At 36.6% G+C, this 16,144-nt stretch overlaps 1 protein-coding gene across 2 annotated transcripts in view; it reads left to right on the plus strand.

The window, feature by feature from the left end:
* The window catches only part of DYNC2H1 (dynein cytoplasmic 2 heavy chain 1), a gene marked incomplete at its 5' end in the record, with an annotated part of 184,146 nt that overhangs the window by 24,135 nt on the left and 143,867 nt on the right, over positions 1-16,144 (plus strand). For both annotated transcript variants that reach the window (XM_081326768.1, XM_081326769.1), the window contains 10 exons: positions 3,678-3,793; positions 5,181-5,308; positions 5,506-5,655; positions 6,347-6,552; positions 8,133-8,288; positions 8,990-9,104; positions 9,983-10,153; positions 13,101-13,483; positions 13,685-13,817; positions 14,295-14,412. In XM_081326768.1, the coding sequence (XP_081182894.1) occupies positions 3,678-3,793; positions 5,181-5,308; positions 5,506-5,655; positions 6,347-6,552; positions 8,133-8,288; positions 8,990-9,104; positions 9,983-10,153; positions 13,101-13,483; positions 13,685-13,817; positions 14,295-14,412 (1,676 nt within the window). The remainder of the gene's footprint in view (positions 1-3,677; positions 3,794-5,180; positions 5,309-5,505; positions 5,656-6,346; positions 6,553-8,132; positions 8,289-8,989; positions 9,105-9,982; positions 10,154-13,100; positions 13,484-13,684; positions 13,818-14,294; positions 14,413-16,144) is intronic.

A 16,144-nucleotide genomic window follows, 5' to 3' on the forward strand; every position in this document is an offset into this window, starting at 1 on the left:
TTCCTTTCTAATTTCCTTCAAAATTGCTTTGACCAAGACTGCTACTATCCCATTATCACAGATTCTAAGGATTATTTCCTTTCTCCCTAACCCAATAAATCTCAAGATAATTCTATCAAGAACAGACAAGGTAGCTTAATGTGATTGCTTGAATTCAGGATCAACTACAATTAAGAACAGCTTGTTTTATTAGGTATGTGCTTTATAACACTAATCGTGGAGCTCTATAACTAGATTTACACAAAGACAGAAATAACTGGGTAATAAATTCAGTGGGAATCGAACCCTCTACCTCTCTTAAGAGGCTTGCTTGGAGAATATGTTGTAGATAGACTGACTCTTCTAAAACTGAGTACATTTTAAAGCCCAACATAGTCAGACAATTCAAGAACTTTAGTTACTTTGCAAAAGTGTAGCAGTTTCCTGTCCCCTCTTGGTTCTACTTTCCCTCTTGCTGATCCCAACCTCTATATGTTATTTCTTAGGTTGCTTTCCTTTATTTTTCCTAGCCATTTCTTCCAGGATTGGTCTCTTGAGATTAAACATGTCTGCACTAAACTGACAAGTCTACTCCTTGCTCTGCAGTCTGCATGCTTTCCTTGGCCCTAGGTACACGTTCTCGCTACCATGACACATTGTATATATTTTTTCTCAATTTGTAATCCAAACGTGATTTCGCTTCCCTTTGTAAAGGTCCCAAATTCAATTTTCCCGCAGAGTCCATTCTATTTATTTAGAAGCCCCAAATCTTATCTTTTGATCCAATTTCTCCCTATTTTCTTCTAACTAGGAGTAGTTATGTATATAAAGGTGGGATAGAAATCTAATACAGATAGTCCTCGATTTACGAATGTAATGGAGCCTGCCCATTCCATTCGTAACTCAAGGATTCATATAAAGGATCTCGTACCTTGAACATGATTCACTCCCAGCTTTCGCTCATGCATTCGCTAATGTAATGCATAGGCGAATGCGCGGCTCGTTAAGTGAACATAAGGTATCTCAGGGTGGCAAAGGCTACGGGGGGGGGGCTGGTTATGGAACAGGCCATCTCCAAACCACCCAAGGCCTACCCTGACCCACTGAAATACCTCATGCTCCTCCCCTGGGAGCTCACAATTACTACCCCCACATCCTGCTGCACCAGGTCACTTACCTTGTGAAGATCTATCCCCTCTCCAGCCTCTCTGTTTCTTTCTCTGTTCCCAGCAAGAGCAGAGAGAGGCCTCCAGGGCGAGAACGGACATCTGGAAGTAGGTGGCCACCTCCCTGGCCTCCGTTTTGGACCTTGGAGGCCTGGAGGAGGCCTCTGAGGCTCAGAATGGGTCTCCGGAGGCTGGTTGAAGCGTCCCCCAGCGTCCTTTCTGGGTGGCAGCAGCCCAGAGAAGGCCTCCGATGCCCGGATTGGGCCTCTGGAGCCCTGCTGAAGTGTCCCCCGGCATCATTTCCAGGCATTGGAAGCTTTTTCTGGGCTGCTGCCACCATGAAATGACTCTGGGGGACACTTCAGCGGGGCTCTGAGGCGTGATCCAGGTGTCAGAGACCTTTTCTGGACCACTGCTGCCCGGAAAGGGCGCAGGGGGATACTTTGGTGGGCCTCCGGAGACCCGTTCTGGGCCTCAGAGACCTCTTCCCCTGGCTTCCATTCCGTTCTCTGTTGCAGAGAACAAAGGTCTAAACTACTGTGAGATCACGTGAGATCAGTAGCGTGAGATCTCACGCCACTGATCTTGCATGATCTTGCGTTACTTTAGGCCTCCATTTTCTGCAAACGCACCAAAGCAGTGAAACAGCCAAGAAAGCAAAGGATCTCTTGATCTTCACAAGGTGAGTATCCACAGGCCTAGTGCCTAGGGAGACCCAGAGGGCGGGGAGGGAGGGAATAGCCAGGGTGAATTTTGCAGTGCCACTGTGGTCATTCATAAGGGTGAATGACTGCTGTGGTGTGTCAACATTCGTAATTTTGGGACTTTTTCGTAAACACTAGGGAGTGCTTATCGCATAACTTCGAATGTTCGCTAATGGAACGATTGTAACTTGGGGATTATCTGTAATAATAATAACTTTTAATGGAATTTTGAAGGTTTTGTTTCCAAATGAATTTCCTTTTTTGTTTTCTCTCAAAATGTTCAGTATTGTGTACAAACTCCTTCCTTATTTTTATCTGGAAAAAGCTTGTGGCTTTGGTTAAGCTGAAATGACCTTGGGCTGTTGTTAATTTCATGCCAATCACTGCACACACACTGGAAAGAATTTATGATAAATATATAAATCTTAAAATAGTTCTACACATGAGAGTGAAGGAAAAGATTATGAAAGACCATCTTTTCCAATAACTGTATTTTTGAAGATATAGAACTTAGGGAACATCTGGCAGGTGTGGTATTAGCAAGAATCTTGTATATATCCTCAGGCTTTATTCATTAAAAATATTTATTTGAAAACTAACAGCCAGGGGGAGCATTTTTATGCTGTGTTAATAGGTAGCAGATTACATACATATGTTCATTAACTGTGGAAGTCTAAAATGACTCATGAAAATACGAGTTACTAAAATGTGGACAAATCTATAAGCAAATTAAAAGTCTTCTGAGTTACCCTTATTTTGCAGAAAGCCTTTGGATTGCACAGAGACTTTATAGGTGCTTTAAAAAAAATAATAAAGTGCAGTTCCCAGTGCTACATTTGTAATCATGGCCAGCTACTCAGGAGAAAAAAGATAAAGTAGGTATGGAGAAAGGGATGCGGTGGCTCAGTGGGTTAGGACGCTGAGCTTGTCGATCAAAAGGTCGGCAGTTTGGCGGGTCGAATCCCGAGTGCCGTCTAGCAGAGTGAGCGCCTGTTACTCGTCCCAGCTTCTGCCAACCTAGCAGTTTGAAAGCACGTAAAAATGCAAGTAGAAAAATAGGGACCACTATGGTGGGAAGGTAACAGCGTTCTGTGCGCCTTTGGCATCTAGTCATGCTGGCCACATGACCACGGAGATGTCCTCGGACAAACGGCTTTGAAACGGAGATGAGCACCAGCCCCTAGAGTTGGAAATAACTAGCACGCATGTGCGGGGGAACCTTTACCTTTAGTTTATGGAGAATTAGTGGCGTTCCTGACTCTTATTACATCTCAAATCTGAAAATGGGAATATGTTATTGGTTACTTATAAAATCAAATTATCAAACCAGCATTTGAATATGAAGGACTTTTTACACAAGCTATGGCAAAACAGTTGTTGCTTTCATGTGTTGTGCTGAAGGAAGGTAATTTTTTATTAGCTTGAGGCTTGTTTTAGGGAAAATTACGTTTGCTAATTATAATAGTTAAGATTTGGTGTTATTTCTGAACCATGCCAATGAATGGCAGTGTACTTATTATGGTTATGATCGGTACTTATATAAGGCATTTTATTAAAGGGCTCAAATTAAAAAAAATTCTACTTAGAAGATTAATACAAATAGAGAATTTGAATCAGACTTCTAAATATTTTGAATACAAAAGTGAAACACACATACACACACAAATGTATTCTTTATTAAATGTATATGCTGCCCATGTCACCAAGAGACAACATTATGCACAATAATAAGTGAGATGATGATGAATAACACTTATTAGAATTTGAGGTTTATTTTAAATGTCATATAATAACATGAATTTTAATTAATTTGTTCTAATCCTTGAAGCATTGTGAAAGTAGATTGCATCATAGTGAACTGTAATCCTGTGAAGTCTGTCATCGATGATCTTATCCAGAACTTGTATGATGCTCTAGTGATGTCTTTGAGAAAATCTATACAAGGTAAATCCTCAGAACAAAAACTATTTAGAAGATAGCTGTTAATTTATTCCGGTTTTTTCTTTAAAGAACATTTATTATTTTGCCTACAGCATTATTTTAATTACTTGAAATGCTGTGAATTTATAACATATAAATATATTCAATAGATTTAAAAATCACATAAAATAGAGAGGAATAGAAAAATATCAAAACTTGTTACCATAGCAGGAATAGCTTCTAATCGTAATCTTGCTTTTTATCCAAAAAGCCATTCTTAAACTTGCAGCTCCAAAATTACTATTAATGTCAATGTGACTAAATATTCCAAAATTTTAATTCACCAAATAAATTCTCTTGGCTTTTTTACTGTTGTTAATTTTAGTGAAAGCTGGTCTTTTTGTGTAGTTGTTAGCTTAAATGAACACTTGTTAAGCCTGTAGCAAGTAGTCCTGGGGAAGCAAGAAAAATGCCATCTTTTCCAATAATTTTCACCTTATTCTGACAAATAGAGGGAGATAATTTAGGTTGATTTTATTCAGCTATTTTCAGTGATTTTCTTCCTTGTCATTTTCATTTACAATGAATGGGAGGAAAACCGAGCTTCAAAGATTAGCATAATTTCTAATTCTACTGCTGTCTTTAGGTTAGGTTCGTCTGAATCCGAAATATGCAAGATATAATTGAAACTAAATAAATATAAATAAGCTTTTTGGTGATGGAAAATGCTTGGATCCCTCCTCTCCCAATCTAAGAGTAATTACCCAAATCTTATAATGTCTGGTGTATCCTTTTATAAGCCAAATCCCTTTCTTTTGTAGTAAGGATTGAGTTAAAGACAAGCAGCATTCTTTTCTGCTCTTTCACTTGTTTTTTGTCCCAATTGGTTGATAATACAATGTTAGGATATGCACATTTCAGTTTAGTCTAAAATGCCTAAATTTAAGATTTTCTCCCCAAAGAAGCTTTGTTTGTCTACTTATTTAGCAATTTATATGGCTACCTATCTTAGAATGATGCCTCTTGATGGGGAATCAAAATTAAAATAATAATTTTAAATAAAATAAAGAAGAGCAATGCAATATAATTAATAAAAATGACAACTGGAAACAATATAATATGTGCTAGAGGTCTAGTATCATTCAATTATACAGTCAGTGAGAAGACAAAGAACAAACACGCTAACCAGAATAACTCACCTATAATTTCATCACGTGAGAGAATGTGGGAGATAATGGGAGCCTTAATCCTAAATATTTGATGGAGGGATTGTTATAAATTAGTCCATAGGGATAGTATGGTTGGTAGCACATCAACCAGTTTTTTTAGACTGGATTTGCCATTTTTGTCCACCTATTGATGATGATGGTGATGATTGACTCAGTTGTGTTTTCTCTTGATGTTTATGTAGGTCATCAGCATGATATTTCTTCATTTCTCAATGATGCTATGAATGCCTTAGTAATAAGGCCCCAGTCAGTGGAAGAAATAACAGAAGATAGTTTAAAATACAACAACTTAAAAGACAAAAAAGAAGAGGTAATATTTTTCTCTACTATCAAGAACTTTGATATCTGAATATTTCTAGAATATGAATATTATCTAAAATTGTTAATTATTTCTTAATAGACTTAATAGACTCCAAACATTGCATTATCATAAAAGATGATGTTAAAGTATTTATTAATGTATTTATGCATTTGAATTTTATGCGAATATCAAATCTCTCTGCTTAGGTCTTTCTCCTTTTCCAAGAAGCAGAAAGTAAAAACAAGCTTCTCCGAACTGTGGCTGGTGGGGGCATTGAAGCAATTGGCAGCTTGAGAGCTACATGGGATAAATTTGAGTTAATGATGGAGAGTCATCAGCTAATGATTAAAGAACAGGTAACTAAGAGTCATATATTTTTAAATCACTCACACACACACACACACACACACACACACACACACACACACACACACACAGAGAGAGAGAGAGAGAGAGAGAGAGAGAGAGAGAGAGAGAGAGAGAGAGGGAGAGAGGTTTGAGCCAACAACAGCTATTTTAAGTCTTCAAAAGTTAACATAAAATGCCCAATTTTCTAGGGGGTTGCTCTGAATGTTTGAAATTTTGTAAATGTTTAAAATTCCCTGTTTAAACCTAGGATACAATGTGATAAGTAAAACATTTCATGGAAAAATTATGAGATTCCAGCATTTAGTTCCATATATATATATATATATATATATTGATTACTTCCAAAGACAATACATGGTTGTTATTGATACTGTTTTTCAGAATCTCTGATATGCTTGAATCTGTAAGTCTTCCCCTATAAGGTGGTAAGGCAAGATCTGGACTGTATCTTCAGTTTCAAGATGCCTTTTATTCTTTTTAAGAAAAATTATCAATCACAACACTGCTAATTTGAAATTATATTTAAGAGTACAAATTAATAGTATGATAAAGTGATAAACTACCCTTAGAACAATGTTAATAGTTATTTTTATAGTAATCCTGTTAATATATAGCTATTTAGAGAATAAACTAATAATAATCCTTTTGCTCCTGTTTTACTTCCTCTTTGGACTTCAGATTGAAGTGATGAAAGGCAATGTGAAAACCCGTGTTAATACCTACCTTCAGGAACTGGAAAAATTTAAAGCTCGATGGGACCAGTTGAAACCTAGTGATGATGTCATTGAAACAGGACATCCTGACGTGCTACAGAGAAGTGCTGAGATCATAAAGGAAAAAAAAATTGAGCTTGATGAACTCGAGGATATAAAGCAAAAACTTGTGTATGTCTATTTTTGTATGAATAAATATCAGCATATTAGGAATAGTTTTGTAAATACAATTTTTGAAAGCAAAGCAACAGCTTTTAGGATAAAATAAAATAAAAATGAAATAACAAAATCAAAGTTTTATCAGCTTTCAATTTCCCATCTGATTTTCTAAAACACATGGCATGATAAAAAATTAGTTTAATTTTCAAGTGAAGATAATTTTCTACTGCAAAAAGAATAGGTGTAAAAAATCAACATATAATTAATAAACAATTATATTTCCCTCATTACTAGACCTTGACATTATCAAATTATAAATGGATTATTAAGGGTAAAATGTTCAGGTTAAGTCTGACTTTTGGGTTTTCATCAACACATGTAGTCATTTTAGTAATAATTTAGTAACGGCTTGCCATGGCCTTTTTCCAGGAGGTTTGATACTTCCTGATTGGCTCCCATTAAGTACTAAGAAGGTCTCATCCAACTTAGATTTTTAAAATCAGTTAAAATCAAATATACTTAGTCATTGAATTTATGACAGCCTTGGAAAAAGTCATTTATGACCTGAAGTTACCACTGTCCTCACCATTATGGTCATGTGATCACAATTTGGACACTTGGCAACTGGATCACATTTACGATGGTTGAAAGCAGTTTGTGTTCACTGTGATCATGATTTGTGACCTTCCTAGCCAGCTTCCAATAAGCAAAGTCAGTTGGGGAAACTGAATTTGCATAACAACACCATAATTTACTTAACAGCTATGTTATTCGCCTAACAATTATGGTAATTCACTTAACCCCAGTAAATATATATATATATATGTAACAATATGGTATGTATGTATGTATGTATATATATATATATATATATATATATATATATATATATATATATATATATATATACATATACATATACATATACATATACATATACATATACATATACATATACATATATATATATATATATATATATATATATATATATATATATATATATATATATATATATATATATATATATATATATATATATATATATGAAATACATATTTTCATTTGGTTCATCCTAGAGCAGGGGTGTCAAACTGCCGGCCTGCGGCCCACCCCATTGCCAGCAATGGAAAAAAAAATCACAGTATGTCACAACATGTCACGTGATGTTGTGAGTTTGACACGCCTGATCTAGAGTTAGAAGAATCAGCATTAGGAATATTATTTTAAAATTGGGTAATGCATACCATATTACATTATTTTATAAATGTTCTTTAAGTTTCCAGCTTTTTCTATTATTCCTTGCATATTACATGATTGTTCTCTAATAACTGTATTAAAGTATCTATTGATTATTGAAAGAAAATAGAAGAAAGAAACATTTTCTTATACAGAAGATATATGTTCTCACTGTTCCCGTCATTCCAGTATGCTGCTGATTGATCTGTATCACTGTATCTTTTATTTTATTGAATTTAATTTATATAGCTGTATATTTATATATATTTCCCATACAGTGTAACATTTATTTTTTTGTATCCTGCTTTTTCTGTTTTTTACAAATAACTCATTTCTGTGCTCTTTTTCTTCAGTAATGACTGTTGTCACTTTGAATTAGAAGAGCCTGATTTCTCTTTAGCAAATGAAGTACGCAGAGACATTGAATGCTGTGCTGAGGTTTGGTCACTGTATGAGCAATTCTATGAAGGTTTTCAAGAAAAAGCCAACGAAGATTGGATTACATTTAGGTACATTTAAGATTTACAGGTAGTCTTTGCTTCCCAGCCACTTGTTCAGTGAGAGTTTGAAGTTGCAGCCCTGCTGAACAAGTGATAGTTACAGCCAGACTTCAAAGTTTTGGCCATTGCACCACCACCAGTCATGTAATTGTGATTTTGATGCTTGGCAATAAGTTCACATTTACAACATTGCAGCCGCCTGCAGTCACGTGATTGCCACTTGTGACCTTCCTTGCTGGCTTCCCACAAGCAAAATCAAAGGAGAAGCTGGCATGGAAAGTCACTTGTCATTCTGGTAAGTCTCCCCTTGTTCTTGTGGTGTAGCACCACCCTTTACCCTGGCCTACCTGCACTAGGGCTACATCACCCCCTTCACCTAGCATTTCCCAACTTGAATGCATCCTGCTCTGAGCCTCCCCCACCTCCCTGCAAACCCTCCCCCCCATCACCCCGTGCCACCTTAATGTGGACTCCCATCGCTTCCCACTTAACAATCCTTGCTTCTTGGGGTTATGATGGAAACTGGGACTGCTGGGATTGTTGTCACTAAGCATTGCAGATACATGGCATTACACTTTACAACTACATTATCTTAGCTATAAGAATCCCAGCCCCAATTGCCGTCGTATCTGAGGACTACCTATACACAGTTCTTAATTATAGTAGTAGTTGGCCCACAATGAACTTCTTTTAATATATATTGTATACAGGAGTAAAACCTACCTATTTGAAGAATTCTTGTTGAACTGGCATGAAAAACTGAGAAAGATTGAAGAACACACAATAATGACTGTGAAGTTACAAAAAGACGTGGATAAATACAAGGTAAAATGATAGCGTGAGAGAATTAAGACAAGTAGGAAATACTGGAATGTTTAGAATATTTTGAGGCTTTTGAGACCTAGGCATCTTCTTTATAGAATATACAGTATTTGATTCATTGTTATGGGACCTGAAAACTTGGTTATTTGATCTTTCTGGCCTGGACTGAGGGAGTTTTTAATTTAATTTTAAATTTTAATTTGTCTTAATTGTGGGCTAGTCTTAATTTAATTCTATTTTAATTGTATTTATTTGTATTGTTTTAATTCGCCCTGTAAACCGCCCTGAGTCCTTCGGGAATAGGGCGGTATATAAAATCAAACAAAAAAACAAACAAACAAACAAACAAACAAACAAACAAATAAATAAATAAATAAATAAATAAATAAATTTCTTGAAAACCCTTCTAGGTTTTGCATTTGATTACAGCAATTTTAGCACATAACCTTTCGAAATGTTCAAAGCATTTCTCATTGTTATTTCTGTTAATTGTTGGAATTGCTCTGTGAGATGGTCTAGTATTACAGTATTTTATGATTACAGTGGCCAGAACTTCAAGGATGGGTTGCAAGTCCCTTTTTTCAGCACTATTGTAACTTTGAATGGCTGCTGAACAAATAGACATTAAGTGAAGACTACTTGTATTGTTAAGATCCAGTGATACTTAAGTATGGGATTTCAACTTGGCATCTTTCTGTTTATGAAATAAATCTAAAAGTATTAAATTTAAATGCAGTACTGCTGAATGCAAGTATAAGAATGTAGTGTTTGTTACTTGTGATACTTTCATAATCCTTTATTGTTTAAACATAAAATACATTCATTGTTACAAAGGAAAAAAAATAATTGCTAACATACCGTATGCTCTTTTTTTCTTACAGCTAATCCTTCCTATATTGAAATACGTTAAAGGAGAACACTTGTCACCAGATCATTGGTTGGACCTCTTTCGTATTCTTGGTCTTCCTAGAGGTACCAGTCTAGGGAATCTGATGTTTGGAGACCTCCTAAAAGTGGCAGATGTCATTGTGGAAAAAGCAGCAGAACTCAAGGTGTGAATTATTTTTTAGTATAAAGAAAATTATTTGAAGAAATGTTTGGACAATATTTCTAGCTTCCACTTAAAGCAAGGAATGCCCCAAAATTATTGACTAAGCTTAATAAAACAAATTACTAAATCAATTCTTTCTGTATAAAGAAAGAAATAATAATTTTCAGTACATAGTCCTGATACATTGTTCTTGATACTGAAATTTCATTACATTCTTGTAATGTTCTTATACCTGCCCTTGAAGACAATAACCCTTAATAGTAAATTGTGCTATAGAAAATGCTAATTTGCATTTGGGAAATAATATCTGCTGTGAGCTCCGCATAGGCAACAGGAAGGGCATCTGGCCAGTAAATGCTCAGCTCCATTCAGTGGCCCCAACTCCACCCCCGATGGAAGGGATTATAGGATTGTTAAAAGTATATATATATATATATATATATATATATATATATATATAGATCTAGAGTCTCGGGTTTCTTCCCGCGTTCCTTTCATCTTCAGAAAGTTGTGGCGACGTTTCGACGAAATCCCATCCGTCATCATCAGGCCGGAGTGTTCCTCCTGCTGCTTCCAGGAGCAATGCGTGGTCTGGCTGTTCCTTTCCTTCCAACTGCCCGTGGGGCTGTGTTCTGATTGGGTGGAGGCGTGGCTGCTTTCTGATTGGGTGGGGGTGTCCTCCGACTGGGTGGAGGCGTGGTTGTCTTCTGATTGAGTGGAGGCGTGGCTGTCTTCTGATTGGGTGGATGCGTGGTTGTCTTCTGATTGGTTGGAGGCGTGGCTGTCTTCTGATTGGGAGGGGTGTGTTCTGAATGGGTGGGGTTTTTTGTTGTGTTGTAATATCCTGAGTGTTGTGATTTGGTGTCCTGAGGAGTGGGCTGTGTAGTGGCCTCCAGAGCTTTGGTTTGGCTCCGAGTTCGAGGACCTGCTATGTATCTCTGGTATGGGTCAGTCAGGTTCGTGTGAGCGTTCTTCTGCTTGGGTGATGGCACTTTTGCTTGACTTGTTCTGTCTTCTGTGTGGGAGAGTTTTTGTTCTGGGTGTGGATGAGTCTTGCTGGGGCTGGTGGCATTTGGGGTTGTTTGTTGGTTTTTTAAATCCTTGTTTGCTGAAATTCGTTTCTCTATCAATGCTGGTTTCCAAATGGCATGTAAGCGGGAGGTGTCGTCTCGCTTGTTCATACTGTCTGGGTGTTTTTCTATTTCAATGGCTTCTCTGATTATTCTGCTATTGAGATGTTCTATTTTGGCGATTGTTTTTGTACCTTCAAAATTGATGTTGTGTCCCGTAGTGTTTATGTGTTGTACTAGTGAAGATGTGTGATCTTTCTTCTGTACTGAGTTCTTATGTTCTTCTACACGTACCTCTATTCTTCTGTTAGTCTGTCCGATGTATGTTGCTGGACAGGAGGCGCATGGGATTTGGTATATGCCCTGGTTTTCCAGTTCTATTTTGTCTTTGGGATTTCTCAGGATGGTTGATATCTTTCTGTCAGTGTTAAATGCGGTTTTGATGTTATGTTTGCGTAGTACTTTACTGATTTTGTCGGTTGTTCCTTTTATGTAGGGCAAGATGGCTCGTCCGTTGTTCTGTTCTTCTTCTTGGATGTTTTTCTGTTTCGGAGTCCCCTGCTGAATCATATTGGTGATTTTGTTTTTTTGGAACTTGTTTGCTGTCAATATGTCTGTCAGGGTGTGTAGTTCTGTTTGTATATGTGTTTCATCTGCAAGGCGTCTGGTTCTTGTTATTAGTGTTTTGGCTACTGAATTTATTTGTGCTGGGTGATGATGTGATTGCGCATTGAGGTAACGGTTGGTGTGTGTTTTCTTTCGGTAGACTGTGTGTCCTAGGGTGCCGTTTTGTTTTTTGTATATAAGTACATCCAGGAAAGGTAACTGGTTGTTTGTTTCAATCTCCATGGTGAATTTTATTTTGGGATGTAGGCTGTTCAGGTGTGTTAGGAAGTTTTCTAGCTCCTTTCTTCCGTGGGGCCAGATCACGAAGGTGTCATCCACATATCTGAGCCACAGTTTTGGTTTGTTTGTAGTCTTTTCCAGAGCGTTAGTTTCAAATTCTTCCATGAAAAGGTTGGCGATAACTGGTGATAGAGGGGATCCCATTGGTGCGCCTTCTATTTGTTTGTATGTTTGGAGAGCAGAAACAGAGACCATCTATAAAAACAACAGACATTCAAAGAAACTCAAACAATTAGAGAACTACAACAACCAAACAACCACATCACAACAACATCTACAACAAGTAGTGCATAACATCTCCCACAGAAGACTAACAACAGCAGAAACAAACGTCCTAGCAAAAGGTTTCAACTTCGCTGTTGCACCAAAGAAAATTCCCACAGAAACCATCATATGTGGAGTTGAAACCAGCTTATATATATGTGTGTGTGTGTGTGTGTGTGTGTGTGTGTGTGTGTAATTTTTTTGGATTGCTAACAAAGAATTAAAGGGAGACTGATATGCATTTCAAACTTATTTGTTCTCATCAGTCAGCCATACCCTTCTGAGATTCGAACCTGGGCTGATTGCACATTAGGCAATTGTTTTAACCCTTAGGCCACAGGCTCTCTCTCTCTCTTTGTTAGCTGAGAAGCAAGGGAGATATGTGTTAAATGTTTGTTAAGTATTTAGATTACCTTGCTAGGCCTCAAACATGGGACAAATCTTATATCCTGTTTCTGCCTAACCCAAGGCCATCCACAGGCAGTGGTCACATATATACACATATATATACACACACATATATACATATATATATATATACACACATACACACACTGTATCAATATGTAAGTAATACCATAATGTTTAATTAAAAAGTAAATGTATTGCTTTATAAATCAGTGTCTGAACTTACTTTGTTTTTTGGATTTATCTCTACTAGTACTTAAATCATTAGCTTGAATTATGTTAATTTATATTTGCTAACAGGATTTGAACAGCAGGGCTCATGGTGAGGTGACAATCAGAGAAGCCTTGCGTGAGCTTGAGCTTTGGGGAGTTGGAGCTGTCTTTACATTAACAGAGTATGAAGATAGCCAGAACCGGATGATCAAATTGATTAAGGATTGGAAAGATATAGTCAATCAAGTTGGAGACAATCGCTGCTTACTTCAGTCATTAAAAGACTCTCCATATTACAAAGGTTTCCAAGATAAAGTTTCTGTTTGGGAAAAGAAACTTGCTGAACTGGATGAATATCTACAGAATCTAAATCAAATTCAGAGGAAGTGGGTATATCTGGAGCCCATTTTTGGTCGTGGAGCTTTGCCTAAAGAGCAGGCACGTTTCAACAGAGTAGATGAAGACTTTAGGTCAGTTAACGTTATATTCTGTCTTTTAATCCAACTTCCTCAGATAAAAACATAGGCATTGCATGTAAAATTTAAGTTAATTTCTTGTGTTTTCATATTTGAGTCATAAATAGTTTCCCTTGCTTATCATTTTGCTTATGTGTTATTATAACCAAAGAAGAAATAACAGTGTACTTTACACCATGTTGTTTCCTTTTAAAGATCAATACTGGCAGATATCAAACAAGATAACCGTGTAATTTCTTTGAATACTCGAGCGGGAATAAGAACTGCTTTAATTACTATCCTTGACCAGCTTCAGAGATGTCAAAAATCTTTAAATGAATTCCTAGAGGTAAAAATTTCTGATCACTACATTTAATAGTGAACTAAGATGATGAACACTAAAATTCTGTATCTCTCCTTGAGATAATAAACACTTGTATTTATACATATGGATACATTCATGTGGCAGTGCAAATGTAGTATATTTCTGTGGCATCTTAAAGCAGCTGTGTGATTATACTCATTTTGAAGCTGAAGTGCTGCATAATCCTAACATCGTTCAAGTTAGGCTGTTTTTACTTGAATGTTGTTTCCTTAATTTTTGTGTGTTTTTTATTTCAAAAGTACTTTGACCAATAAAAAATTAAATATTTTTTGAAGAATAAGCAAGTGATAGAGGGAGCCTCTTTTTTGGTGTAAAAGTAGAGATTTTCAGTTCACAGTTATTCCTTATTTCGTTTTTTAAAAAGATGTTAGTTTAACTGGTTCAGAAATAATTACGATGCTATCTTGGAGAGGCTGTCTGAATTTATTTATTTTTAAACAGGAAAAGCGTTCTGCATTCCCCAGATTTTATTTCATTGGAGATGATGATCTTCTGGAAATCTTGGGACAGTCTACTAATCCATTAGTTATCCAATCTCATCTGAAGAAGCTGTTTGCCGGTAAGAATGATAAAGAATCAAAGAATTGTATAGTTGGAATGGACCAAAAGCACCATCTAGTTTAGAGGTCTTCAAACTTGGCCCTTTTATGACTTGTGGACTTCAACTCCCAGAATTCCTCAGCCATGCATGCTGGCTGAGGAATTCTGGGAGTTGACGTCAACAAGTCATAAAAGGGCCAAGTTTGAAGATCCCTGATCTAGTGCAACTAAAGCACAAGAAAATCATTTAAACCATTCATTAGACGTGGCTATCCAACCTCAAACCCCTCCAGAGACTTATAATCTCTGTAGGTAGATTGTTCCACTGTGGTAAAGTCTTACATGTTGCTGAGCTACAGAACTTTGGAGGCTTCTCTGTCCCTCACTGTTTGTTACAGCAGTGTAAAACCTCTCCCATGCCAAAGGCTTACCAAATGTTTTCCCCCTAACATTTCCATTCTACTTTGCACTGTAAAAGAACATTTAAATAAATAATATTTATAATTTAAATTTCTAAATATTTATAATGTTTAGAAACATGTTTAAATAATGTTTCAATATGCATACTTTTGTGGTACCTGAAGTAAAATGAATTTCTGTGACACCTTTTCAAAGAATCACTTAAAGCATGGAAGTATACAGATTTGTACAGAAACATTTTATTTATTTAAATTTATTGCCCACCAAACTCCAGTGGGAAGATTTGATATATTTTTTAAAAATCATCTGGTTTTCTCAAAGGATAACTGTTTACCTAATATTCCCTCCCACACTGTTATAGAAGACATCGTAAAACTCAAAGAGTAACAGTTTATTGTTATTGATGATCTATCCTTTCCTGATTTGCTTGCTAGCAAGATAAATCTGTACTCTTCCACAGAAATTTGTACTGCAGTAGTCTCTATCTATTCATATAAATCAATTGTAGTAATATTAAAGATAAAAAGGTAAAGGTTCCCCCACACATGCGTGCTAGTCGTTTCCAACTCTAGGGGCCGGTGCTCATCTCTGTTTCAAAGCCGAAGAGCCAGCGCTTGTCCGAGGACGTCTCCATGGTCATGTGGCCGGCATGACTAGATGCCAAAGGCGCACGGAACTCGGTTACCTTCCCACCGTAGTGGTCCCTATTTTTCTACTTGCATTTTTACGTGCTTTCAAACTGCTAGGTTGGCAGAAGCTGGGATGAGTAACAAGTGCTCACTCTGTTACACGGCACTTGGGATTCGACCCGCCAAACTGCCGACCATCTGATCGACAAGCTCAGCGTCCTAACCCACTGAGCCACCACGTCCCTTTTTTAGTAACATTAGGTACAATTAAATCTTTTTAAAGAGACTTTAAAAAAACCCTGAATAAATGTTTCCAAACCTTTATGACTCGTTATACTGTAGGTTTCTGACAGTGGAAGATTTTGGTTATAATAGCTTTCCCGGGAAAGAGTAACAAAAATGTTCTTATGTTCTTTTCTTGTAGAATGTATGGAAATGGGAAAAATGTAAATTGAAATCTGTTTATAGAGATTGCCTAAAATATTTTTAAGAGTCTAGCTTTAAAAATGCTGTTTTCATTTATTTATACATGTAGTATTATAACGTTTCCAAAAATGATGATGAGTTCTGGCCAGTACTTTAATTTAATTGGCATTCCATGACAATTCTGGGCTAATGGCAGGACTGTTCATAAGAGAGCTAAAATATATATGACCGAACAGTAATGTGAGCACAATTGGCTTCTGTTATGTTATATACAAA

Source organism: Vipera berus (assembly GCF_964194415.1).
Source record: "Vipera berus genome assembly, chromosome: 4".
NCBI lineage: Eukaryota > Metazoa > Chordata > Lepidosauria > Squamata > Viperidae > Vipera > Vipera berus.